The 12,270-nt window shown below is 45.3% G+C and overlaps 1 protein-coding gene across 1 annotated transcript; it reads left to right on the top strand.

Annotated features, from left to right (window-relative positions):
* Positions 1-3: 3 nt before the first annotated feature.
* Positions 4-10,288, top strand: LOC109155444 (putative late blight resistance protein homolog R1B-14). The gene is made up of 3 exons (XM_019303137.1): positions 4-248; positions 8,845-10,095; positions 10,208-10,288. Exons 1-2 carry the CDS (start codon positions 4-6, stop codon positions 10,082-10,084), a joined length of 1,485 nt encoding a protein of 494 aa, XP_019158682.1. The 3' UTR covers positions 10,085-10,095; positions 10,208-10,288.
* Positions 10,289-12,270: the final 1,982 nt, after the last annotated feature.

Below are 12,270 nucleotides of genomic sequence, written 5' to 3'. Positions count from 1 at the left end.
TTAATGCAGTTGAGCTATGACCATTTGCCTGTTGACTTGAAGTGTTGCTTCCTCTATTTGGGAGCCTTTCCCAATGGCAATCATATCCCCGCTGCAAAACTGATGCAGCTATGGATTGCAGAGGGGTTTGTTGAGGAAGAAGGAGTATTAACCATGGAAGTCATAGCGTGTGAAAAGTTGTGTAGTTTGGTTAGTAGGAATCTAGTGATGACAACACAGAGAAAGTCGAATGGTCAAATTAAAACTTGTTGTGTAACACCCCGTGTTACGACCTTTAATCTTGGATTAATTATTTAATTAATCCCGCTAATAATAATTAAATATGACTAATTAAGTTAAGTCCCCCTTTAATTAATTAATGGGGTCCACCATGAACCGTAGACCCTTGCCTAAATTAGAGGCTTAAGTCTATTAGGAATAAAGATAGTAAACCTTTTACCATTCAGATTGTGATTAGGATCCGCTCTAATTAATATGGACCCTTATCCCTAAAGCGAGTCCCTGAATCCTATAAGGAATAGGATTAGTAAACCCATACCATTCAGGCCCTAATTAGGAGTCTTAAATATATATATAAGGAACTTAGGAGACACCCGGAACCCCCACACGCCTAAACGCCCATCACCCCAGGAGAGCTCCAAGAATCCCCTTAGAAGAAATCAAGAAAGCAAGAAAGCTTAAAGAAAGATCCTTCATAGCCAAGGAATTAATTAAGGCTAAGAGGTAACCCATGTCTCAACAAAACCTATTTTCATAGCTATGATTTCCCCTTAGGGTTTCCCCCATATTATTGTGAATGGCGAAATTATGGTGATTATTATTGATGTTGATTTGATGATTCCATGGGGAATCTTGATAATCTTGATAATTGGGAGTTTCTTGATAATGATGATATTCTTGATGATTAATTCGGGATCCTTGATGATTATGTGTTGTTCTTGATGATTATGATGTTCTTGATGATTAATTGGCATCCTTGATGTTTATGTGTTATTCCTACCGAATCTTGCAATTAGAAGATGAATCGTATTCTTGTTGATATAAAAGTAATTAGAACCCTAGGTTGTATCGTATGTTATTATTCTTGGGTTATCGGGTGGGGAAATCACATGTTTGGGTATGGATTATGATTAGAAAAGCATGATAGGTTATGTGCCGTTCGTTTATCGTATTTGATCCGTTAATTGTCTATGTGTTGTCGTTAATTACGTTGAAAAGTGTCTAAGCATGGTTTCGGGTTCCACAACGGTTCCCGGGACGAAAACTTGATGAAAGAGTCAGTGGGGGGTAGGTGGGGGGTAGGGGACCCGCCACCTACCCACGGCCGAGAACACTGTTCCGGCAGCGGGCAGCAGGCGGGCGGGCAGCTGCCCGCCGGCGACCCGCTGCCCGTAACAGTGACTCCGGCGGGCAGCCGGCGGGTGGCCCACCACCCACCGACTACCCGCTGGAATCTTCTCCCCCTCGGGATTCCGGCTTCCCCGTTTGATGTTTCCCCGATCCCCGTGGCGTCCCAACGGACCCCGTTTGTCGTGCCTATGTCTAGTTTGATGTTTCGGGTACCGTTCGTAGGTTTATGAGTCTATTATATTGCATGCTAGTTGAATTGGTATCCCGTTGACCTAGGTGGAAGAAGTATGAACCCCTTAGGACTATTCTTAGTATGTGATGGATCACGCATAGGTTTTGTTATACGCTTTCGTCCCCTTCCCAACGTGTAATGTGGGTTGCATGTGCTTGCTATGTGTTATGTGTGCGTGTTACCCCAATTCGGTTGCGATCGGATTGGTTATCCTGAGCTGCGGTTCAGAAGCCGGCTATAGTCAGATGGGAATTCCTGGCTGTAGTCGGATGACAGTATCCTGGGCTGCGGTCCAGAAGCTGGTTGTAGTCAGATGGGAATTCCTGGCTGCAATCAGGTGACATCTTTCCTGAGCTGCGGTTCAGAGGCTGGCTGTAGTCAGATGGGAATTCCTGGCTACAGTCAGGTAACACACTCTCTTGGGCTGCGGTCCACTGTTTGGTTGCGATCAAACATTATGATGAGCTGCGGTTCATCGGTCGGTTGCGATCGACCCCTCCGTGTTGCGATACGGGGCAGGGTGCTGCGGGGCCGTGTCAGAGCTATATGCGCTGAACCTCATGTATGGGCATGCGATTGGTCCTGTGGCGCCAACAAAGTGTGTCATGTGTTGTGATATGGACGAGTTGTGATTAGGAGTGCCTTGGGGAATGTGACTATGGGATTTATATTGGGGATTGTTCATGTTGGGTTATGATTATTGTTATGCTTTGCCTTATCTGCCTTATCTGTTGTGGACTGCATATGCTCGTTATAACTGTTGCTGGCGTCTGGCCTTATCTGTCGAGTCATTCCCGGTTTTAAAGCTAGAGTTCGTAGGATATATTCTCATGCTCAAAATGGTTTTTTGTATATCTATATATATATATATATATTGCTATATGTATTGTATCTCAACGCGTTGGAGTGGGTTACCAGCATCTCTCGCTGAACAGATATATTTGGCTTTCAGGCACAGAGGATTAAAGCACCGGAGCGCGCTAGAACGGGAGCGTAGAAGTAGTATAGTTTTCCCTTTCGGCCTGCGTGCCATATTATGCATTTATGTTTCAGAGGATAGTAGTTAGACAGCCTGTGCACCTGGGTTCTCTAGCCCAGGTGTGGCATAGCACCCCGTACACTTATGTTACGCTTTGGGATTTAATGAGATGTTACCTTTATTATTAAGTTTTAAATGTCTCGAAAATTAGGGGTGTTACAGTTGGTATCAGAGCCTAAGTTTGACCCTAGGAAAAGACTCTTAAGACCGGACTTTAGGACGCTAGGCTTGAACTCTAAGTACCTAGGAACATAGGGCTCAGGAATCTTAGGACGCGCGGTGAGATTGTGAGACCCACACATAACTCCCCTACACGTTGCCCTTCCCCATTCTAAAACCCTTCCCCACTTATCACTTCACCAGAAGTGCATCGAACTCTAACTTAACATTCTTATAAACACTGACCAGAAAGACGATAGCATGGCACCAAACAGAAGGCAATCAAGGACTCCGGAACCCGCCACCAGCGACCCCTTGACCCAAACCCTACAGCAACTAACACAAGTCGCGCAGGCGTTAAGCGACGCGGCCCTTCGCAACACCAGGCCCCCGCCACCTCCATCAAACGCAAACGCAGACGTTGCCCGACAAGTTTCAAATCACCGACCACCCACGTTTTCAGGAGAAGAGGATCCCGCAGTCCTGGAAGAATGGATCCGAACCCTTGATAAGATTTTTGGGGTAGTAGAATGCCCGGAGGAACGCCGCGTAGAGATAGCCTCGTTCTACTTCGGACACGAGGCCGATCTCTGGTGGATCCACGAGGGGCCCACTTATCAACAAGAACCAGGATTCAATTGGGAGAACCTCAAGACACGGCTACGAGAGAGATTCTATCCAACCCACGTAAAAGCATCCATGTACGAGGAGTTCCTTCATCTAAAACAAGGAACGGCCACCGTCATAGAATACCATAAACGATTCCTCGAGCTGGCAGGCTTCGCGCCAGAGCTAGTCCCCACCGAGGTGACCAAGATAGAGAGATTCGTGTCAGGCCTCAACTTCGAAGCTCGAAAGGCGCTAGTGGTAAGCAGACCTCGAACCCTCAACGAGGCTTACTCCAGTGCCGCGAATCTCTACCGAATCCAGTTACTCCAACGCGGAGTTCAGGAACAAATACGAAGAAGAAACACTGGAAGTGGGGCACCGCCGGTGAAAAGAACGAGAAACGACACCGGCACAAGGTCGAACAACCCGACCAACCAAAGACCGCCCCTGGGAAACAACGAAGCTAATCCAAGAGGCTTCCCTTGCCCGAGATGCAACAAAAGCCACAGGGGCAAGGATTGCGCGGGCAACCCCTGGCGATGCTTCAATTGCGGAGAGGAAGGGCACAAGGCCTTCCAGTGCACTCAACCCCAAAGACCACGCCCCACCACCGTGGGTTAACACGGGGGCACCAGCCATCAAAGGAGTTACGGCGCCCCCGGGAAGGTATTCGTCATGAGCCAAACGCAAGCCGACCTCGGAAACGAAGAAGACCTAGAAGGGGAGAACCCAAACCCCGAAGACGAGGACCATACGGACCCCGCCGAAGAAAATCCCGGAAGCGAATTCTGTCTAGGATGAACCATCACCCCGTGTAATCATCCCCTATATCGTATCGACCACTTATTTAGTTTAAATTACTTCGGGAACGTCATGTCTACTTAGCTTAGCTACTTAGAGAGCGTCATGAATAAAGATTCATTTTTGGTTCAAATTCCAATCCCGCTACACGAGTAAAACACAAGCTACGCCACCCACTCAACCCTTCCCCACTAAAAGACGAAACAAGGAAAAGGACAAAAATCACCTCATCAAGGAATGCCTACTGTCACCATTGGGAATGGAACCTTAGACCTCTCATCTATAAGTTAAAGCCTTAACCACTAGCCCATGTGTGTTTCTTGAAACCACAAGGGAACACCCTCTTAATAAACCCCTCCAAAACCCTTAAACCCACAAAATCCCCAAATCAAAAACCCTTCTTCTTCTTCCTTTCCTCTCCTTCTTCTTCCCCACACCCTCTCCTCCTCCCTCTCGCACACCCCACTGCCCCACCATAGCAGCCACCTCCCATCACCACCGAACGGACGCCGCCACCGCCCGGCCACTCCCCGGTGACGCCGCCCCGCCTCGCCGCCGTCCGGACCAAGCCGCCGGAGAGGACCCGCGACACCGGCACCGCCCGCCTCTCGCCCGGGCACCACCCGCTGCCACGCTCCGTCCAACCCCACTCCAAGCGGCCGCCTCCCCTCGCCGAGCCCTCACCGGAGCCCAGCTCGCCGCCACCTTCCTCGCCCGCGAAGAAAAACGCGCCGCCCACCTCGCCGGCGACTCGCCGGAAACATCGCCGGAAGCCTCGCCGGAAAACCCACCGGAAAAAGTACCACCTATCACAATGCCAAAGAAACCCCTCGGAATCCGCACCCCGGAATGGAACAACGCCGATTACACCGTAATCGGAGGTAAAGCACTTGAACCCGACCAATTTTCTCCGGAATTGGTTGATATGCTTAAATACCAAGGACTTTTAGATACATATCTCACCATCAAAGGGGACACGTACCCCGAATTGGTGAAGGAGTTCTATCAACACCTTGTGGCCACCAAACGGGGTGACAAGGTAGAAATCACCACCAAAGTCCGCGGCAAGGAAATTGTGCTTTCCGAAGGCCGTTTGGCCAAGCTCTTGAAATTGACCACCACGGGTGTGTCCGACTATGACCGGAAAGGGTGGATTGACACCCAAACTACGGGATACAAGGACTATCTCGGGTACTTACTCGGGAAAGAGGACGGATTCACCTCGGCTACTCGACCCAACCGAAAGTGGCTATCGGCGGAGCAAAAGATACTAGTTATGATTATAACCGATAGCCTCTTGCCCACCAATAACAAGAGCAAGGATGTAGGGAGCTTGGAGTGCGCCTTTGCGTATCTCCTAAAACATAAAATCAAGTTCAACCTGCCGGCACTCATGTTAAAACACATAGAGTTTTGCAAAGCAAGCAACCGGCTTAGCCTACCCTACGGGATGATCCTAAGTTGGATCATGGAGAAGAAGGGGGTAGACCTAAGCCACACCGAAGTCAAGACCGCCAATGGCATGGTTTTCAATGCCCAAAACCTCCGCCGCAACGACATCTACTATACCGAGGGAGGACACTATCTCACCCTCGAAGAAATTTGCCAAAAACCCGAGGAGGAACGTAGGGAATTGGTTGATCGGTTGGACATCTCCAACAAAAAGCTCAAGCGGGCCATGCAAGATTGCGGAGGCACGGAAGAGAATGAGGAACAGGAGGAGGATGACGGGCCCGACCCAACAGTGCAACCACAATCCGGAAGGGACCCGAGAGATCAAAGCGAGAGCTCGGTCAATGAGCGCATTCTCGCACAGCTCAACCGGAAAAACCAAATCATGGAAGAAGGGTTCTCATCCTTGATTCGAACCACACGCGCACTCGATCAGAGGGTGGCAGCGATCGAGGCCGCCTTGGGCACTCGTGGGGCGCCCAGTTCCAGCGCAGGAAACCGAGGTACACCCATAACTTCTCTATCACAACGCCACCAAAAGTACAGCCTATCCCAAACTAAGACAAACGTAGGGCCACACTCCTACCCAGGAGGCCAAACTACAGGATGTCTAGGGGTGAAAGGGTGGACTATGACACTGGGCTTCGGGGACGAAGCCCCTTGTAAGGGGGAGAGAGTGTAACACCCCGTGTTACGACCTTTAATCTTGGATTAATTATTTAATTAATCCCGCTAATAATAATTAAATATGACTAATTAAGTTAAGTCCCCCTTTAATTAATTAATGGGGTCCACCATGAACCGTAGACCCTTGCCTACATTAGAGGCTTAAGTCTATTAGGAATAAAGATAGTAAACCTTTTACCATTCAGATTGTGATTAGGATCCGCTCTAATTAATATGGACCCTTATCCCTAAAGCGAGTCCCTGAATCCTATAAGGAATAGGATTAGTAAACCCATACCATTCAGGCCCTAATTAGGAGTCTTAAATATATATATAAGGAACTTAGGAGACACCCGGAACCCCCACACGCCTAAACGCCCATCACCCCAGGAGAGCTCCAAGAATCCCCTTAGAAGAAATCAAGAAAGCAAGAAAGCTTAAAGAAAGATCCTTCATAGCCAAGGAATTAATTAAGGCTAAGAGGTAACCCATGTCTCAACAAAACCTATTTTCATAGCTATGATTTCCCCTTAGGGTTTCCCCCATATTATTGTGAATGGCGAAATTATGGTGATTATTATTGATGTTGATTTGATGATTCCATGGGGAATCTTGATAATCTTGATAATTGGGAGTTTCTTGATAATGATGATATTCTTGATGATTAATTCGGGATCCTTGATGATTATGTGTTGTTCTTGATGATTATGATGTTCTTGATGATTAATTGGCATCCTTGATGTTTATGTGTTATTCCTACCGAATCTTGCAATTAGAAGATGAATCGTATTCTTGTTGATATAAAAGTAATTAGAACCCTAGGTTGTATCGTATGTTATTATTCTTGGGTTATCGGGTGGGGAAATCACATGTTTGGGTATGGATTATGATTAGAAAAGCATGATAGGTTATGTGCCGTTCGTTTATCGTATTTGATCCGTTAATTGTCTATGTGTTGTCGTTAATTACGTTGAAAAGTGTCTAAGCATGGTTTCGGGTTCCACAACGGTTCCCGGGACGAAAACTTGATGAAAGAGTCAGTGGGGGGTAGGTGGGGGGTAGGGGACCCGCCACCTACCCACGGCCGAGAACACTGTTCCGGCAGCGGGCAGCAGGCGGGCGGGCAGCTGCCCGCCGGCGACCCGCTGCCCGTAACAGTGACTCCGGCGGGCAGCCGGCGGGTGGCCCACCACCCACCGACTACCCGCTGGAATCTTCTCCCCCTCGGGATTCCGGCTTCCCCGTTTGATGTTTCCCCGATCCCCGTGGCGTCCCAACGGACCCCGTTTGTCGTGCCTATGTCTAGTTTGATGTTTCGGGTACCGTTCGTAGGTTTATGAGTCTATTATATTGCATGCTAGTTGAATTGGTATCCCGTTGACCTAGGTGGAAGAAGTATGAACCCCTTAGGACTATTCTTAGTATGTGATGGATCACGCATAGGTTTTGTTATACGCTTTCGTCCCCTTCCCAACGTGTAATGTGGGTTGCATGTGCTTGCTATGTGTTATGTGTGCGTGTTACCCCAATTCGGTTGCGATCGGATTGGTTATCCTGAGCTGCGGTTCAGAAGCCGGCTATAGTCAGATGGGAATTCCTGGCTGTAGTCGGATGACAGTATCCTGGGCTGCGGTCCAGAAGCTGGTTGTAGTCAGATGGGAATTCCTGGCTGCAATCAGGTGACATCTTTCCTGAGCTGCGGTTCAGAGGCTGGCTGTAGTCAGATGGGAATTCCTGGCTACAGTCAGGTAACACACTCTCTTGGGCTGCGGTCCACTGTTTGGTTGCGATCAAACATTATGATGAGCTGCGGTTCATCGGTCGGTTGCGATCGACCCCTCCGTGTTGCGATACGGGGCAGGGTGCTGCGGGGCCGTGTCAGAGCTATATGCGCTGACCCTCATGTATGGGCATGCGATTGGTCCTGTGGCGCCAACAAAGTGTGTCATGTGTTGTGATATGGACGAGTTGTGATTAGGAGTGCCTTGGGGAATGTGACTATGGGATTTATATTGGGGATTGTTCATGTTGGGTTATGATTATTGTTATGCTTTGCCTTATCTGCCTTATCTGTTGTGGACTGCATATGCTCGTTATAACTGTTGCTGGCGTCTGGCCTTATCTGTCGAGTCATTCCCGGTTTTAAAGCTAGAGTTCGTAGGATATATTCTCATGCTCAAAATGGTTTTTTGTATATCTATATATATATATTGCTATATGTATTGTATCTCAACGCGTTGGAGTGGGTTACCAGCATCTCTCGCTGAACAGATATATTTGGCTTTCAGGCACAGAGGATTAAAGCACCGGAGCGCGCTAGAACGGGAGCGTAGAAGTAGTATAGTTTTCCCTTTCGGCCTGCGTGCCATATTATGCATTTATGTTTCAGAGGATAGTAGTTAGACAGCCTGTGCACCTGGGTTCTCTAGCCCAGGTGTGGCATAGCACCCGTACACTTATGTTACGCTTTGGGATTTAATGAGATGTTACCTTTATTATTAAGTTTTAAATGTCTCGAAAATTAGGGGTGTTACAGTTGTGTTCATGACATGTTGCTCCAATTCTGCAAGAAGGAAGCTAAGGGCGAAGGCCTATTCAATGAAATCAATGAAATTAATGTCAGGAATCAACAGGATGTCTGTCGTCGACTAAGCGTTCACTGCCCTTTTAAGGAGTTCGTTTCTTCAAAGCAACATCCAGAACATGTCTGGTCCTTATTATGTTTTGCCTCGAATAGAGTTGAGATGCCTCCAGAAATCATTCAATCACTCCGCAAGGCCTTTCCATTGCTGAGGGTGTTGCACTTTGCACCAGATGAATCTGTCATTTTCACGCGTTGCCATAGAGACTTTTCTCGGTTATTTCATCTTAAGTACATTGCTATCTCAACTACACTCAAAGTCCTCCCTACCGAGATTGGGAACTTGCAAAATTTGCAGACTCTTATAGTTAGGACAACGGAGAATACTCTTAAAATTAAAGGTGACATATGGAGCATGTCAAGGTTAAGGCATTTTCAAACCAACTCTTCTGCCGAACTTCCTTCCCCTTCTGCTCCGAAGACTAAGGATGATCCCTTTCCAAATCAAAACTTACAAACCCTTTCCAAGGTTTCACCTTTAAGCTGCACGGCTACTGCACTTGCCAAGGTCCCAAATCTCAAGAAATTGGGCATTCGGGGGACTTTGGCTAAACTATTGGAGACAGATAAAAAGAGTGGATCTAGTTTGTTCAAAAACCTCAGAGAGTTTAAGTTGTTGGAAAATCTAAAGCTGTTGAATGACGGGGAGGAACTACAACACCTTCCTCAGAAGTATGAATTTCCAGTGAACCTAACAAAGCTGACCCTGTCAAAGACCTCTCTCCATTGGAGAGAATTGGCGGTATTGGGAACACTTGAAAAACTTGAAATCCTCAAGTTGCATGAGCATGCAGCTGTAGGAGAGTGTTGGGAGCCAATCATTGGCGGGTTTCTTTGTCTTCAGGTCCTGCATATTGAGAGGATTGACTTAAGATACTGGAAAGCTTCAAATAAACACTTCCCAGGACTCAAGAGCCTTGTTCTTAGGCACTGTGAGAAGCTCGAGGAGATCCCACCTGTCCTGGCAGATATAAGCAATCTTCAAGAGATAGACGTGAACCACACCAAGAAGGCAATCAAGTCTGCACAGAACATACTCAAGCGGAAACAACAGAAACAGGACCCAACTGAAAAATGCACCCGCAGATTCAAGCTCACTATCTACCCTCCACTGGATCCTTCTCAACAAAGCTAGCTTTGCCAGGTTAGTCTAAGTATATATATTGCTTCTCCTTTTATTACTTAATCATGTTTATATTGCATTATTTTTTCCAAGTCATCTGGGAAATCTGTTGTTACTAATTGCCTTCTGTTCTGTATATTTAATGCAGTAGTGCTAGAATTCATCAGCCCACTTTGAATTCTTGAAGTTAATTGTTACAATCAGAGCATTGAAGGGTTATGATGTTTGGGTGTTGTTGATTTATTCCTGGTTCAAATACTTCCACGCATTTGAGTGTGTGGCCGGGAAGCTTCATAGGCAATTGTTATGCCGTGCAACCGTGTGTACCATTCTTGGTACACACGGTTGAAAACGGCACCGTATAGTACTAAGGGAGTAACGGTGACGTTAGCGGCACCATTTCACTCCTCCGATCGTTTAAAAAAAGTATATATATATTATTATTATTACCATAAAGCACCACTAGGCGCCTTTTTCCACCTTTTCCAACATTTCGTCTCCAACAAGCTACAGAGCTTCTTCGCACTGTTTCAGTCTTTATCGCTCTCTCGGTCTACTCGAAGTCACGATTTTCGCCATCTTTATCTCATTGTCGCTGAGGCCGTGTTTTGTTCACCATTATCGCCATTTTCTCCGTTTTCATCCAAGCATTGTCGCATTGTCGCTATTTTCATCGCTTTCTTCCTCAGGTATAATGTATTTTTGTGATTTTTGACTGTTAACGTTCATATTCGCTATAGATTTTTGTGATTTTTTACTAGGGTTTTGCAATGCGATTTTGGATTTTTCTCAAACATAGCAATACTCTGTTTTTTTTTTGGTGTTTTTTGAAATGTTTGTGGACATATAGTGATGATATTATGTATATATAGCTTTATAAATGTGAATGTGTAGTTTAATACTTATGCACGTATGAAAATATCATTCCTGTCTTCAATTAGGGTGTTTTTGAAATGTTTGTGGATAAATAGTTGTGATATTATGTATATATAGCTTTATAATTGTGGATGTGTAGTTTAATATTTCTGCATGTATGAAAATATCATTCCTGTCTTCAATTAGGGTGTTTTTGAAATGTTTGTGGACGAATAGTTGTGATATTATGGATATATAGCTTTATAATTGTGGATTTATAGTTTAATACTTCTGCATGTATGAAAATATCATTCCTATCTTCAATTAGGGTGTTTTTGAAATGTTTGTGGACAAATAGTTGTGATATTATGTATATATAGCTTTATAATTGTGGATGTGTAGTTTAATACTTCTGCATGTATGAAAATATCATTCCTGTCTTCAATTAGGGTGTTTTTGAAATGTTTGTGGACAAATAGTTGTGATATTATGGATATATAGCTTTATAATTGTGGATTTATAGTTTAATACTTCTGCATGTATGAAAATATCATTCCTGTCTTCCATTAGGGTGTTTTTGAAATGTTTGTGGACAAATAGTTGTGATATTATGGATATATAGCTTTATAATTGTGGATTTATAGTTTAATACTTCTGCATGTATGAAAATATCATTCATGTCTTCCATTAGGGTGTTTTTGAAATGTTTGTGGACAAATAGTTGTGATATTATGTATATATAGCTTTATAATTGTGGATGTGTAGTTTAATACTTCTGCATGTATGAAAATATCATTCCTGTCTTCAATTAGGGTGTTTTTGAAATGTTTGTGGACAAATAGTTGTGATATTATGGATATATAGCTTTATAATTGTGGATTTATAGTTTAATACTTCTGCATGTATGAAAATATCATTCATGTCTTCAATTAGGGTGTTTTTGAAATGTTTGTGGACAAATAGTTGTGGATGTATAGTTTAATAATTCTTATTTACATAAATGGCACGCGAACCTGCACTGGGTGAAGCTCTTAGAGAAACAAAAAGAAGAAGAACAGGGTACCTGACAGCAGCAGTCCTAAATTCACAAGCAGCTCAGAGCTCTAATCCTACTAATGAAGAACCAGTAGCAGTCCTAAATTCAGAAGCAGCTCAGAGCTCTAATCCAACTAATGAAGAACACCCTGCTAGGCAAACAACCGTTACAGAGACTTCAACGAGAGGGCGCCAAACTTCGCGCAAAAGACGCCAAGCACCACAGACTAGAGAAAAAAGGGGAGATTAATTCAGTACGAGGATTGGGCCAAAGTTGATGTTTGATCTTGTCCAGAGGCTCTCAACAC

Source organism: Ipomoea nil, unplaced genomic scaffold (assembly GCF_001879475.1).
Source record: "Ipomoea nil cultivar Tokyo-kokei standard unplaced genomic scaffold, Asagao_1.1 scaffold0276, whole genome shotgun sequence".
NCBI lineage: Eukaryota > Viridiplantae > Streptophyta > Magnoliopsida > Solanales > Convolvulaceae > Ipomoea > Ipomoea nil.
This window is presented reverse-complemented; position numbering and strand designations above follow the sequence as displayed.

What these genes read in the sequence shown, in the direction of transcription:
- LOC109155444 (XM_019303137.1), top strand. Translation starts at nt 4, where the DNA reads ATGCAGTTGAGCTATGACCATTTGCCTGTTGACTTGAAGTGTTGCTTC. An exon ending in AATGGTCAAATTAAAACTTG is followed by an intron (nt 249 to 8,844) that starts TTGTGTAACACC and finishes GGGGTGTTACAG; the next exon opens with TTGTGTTCATGACATGTTGC.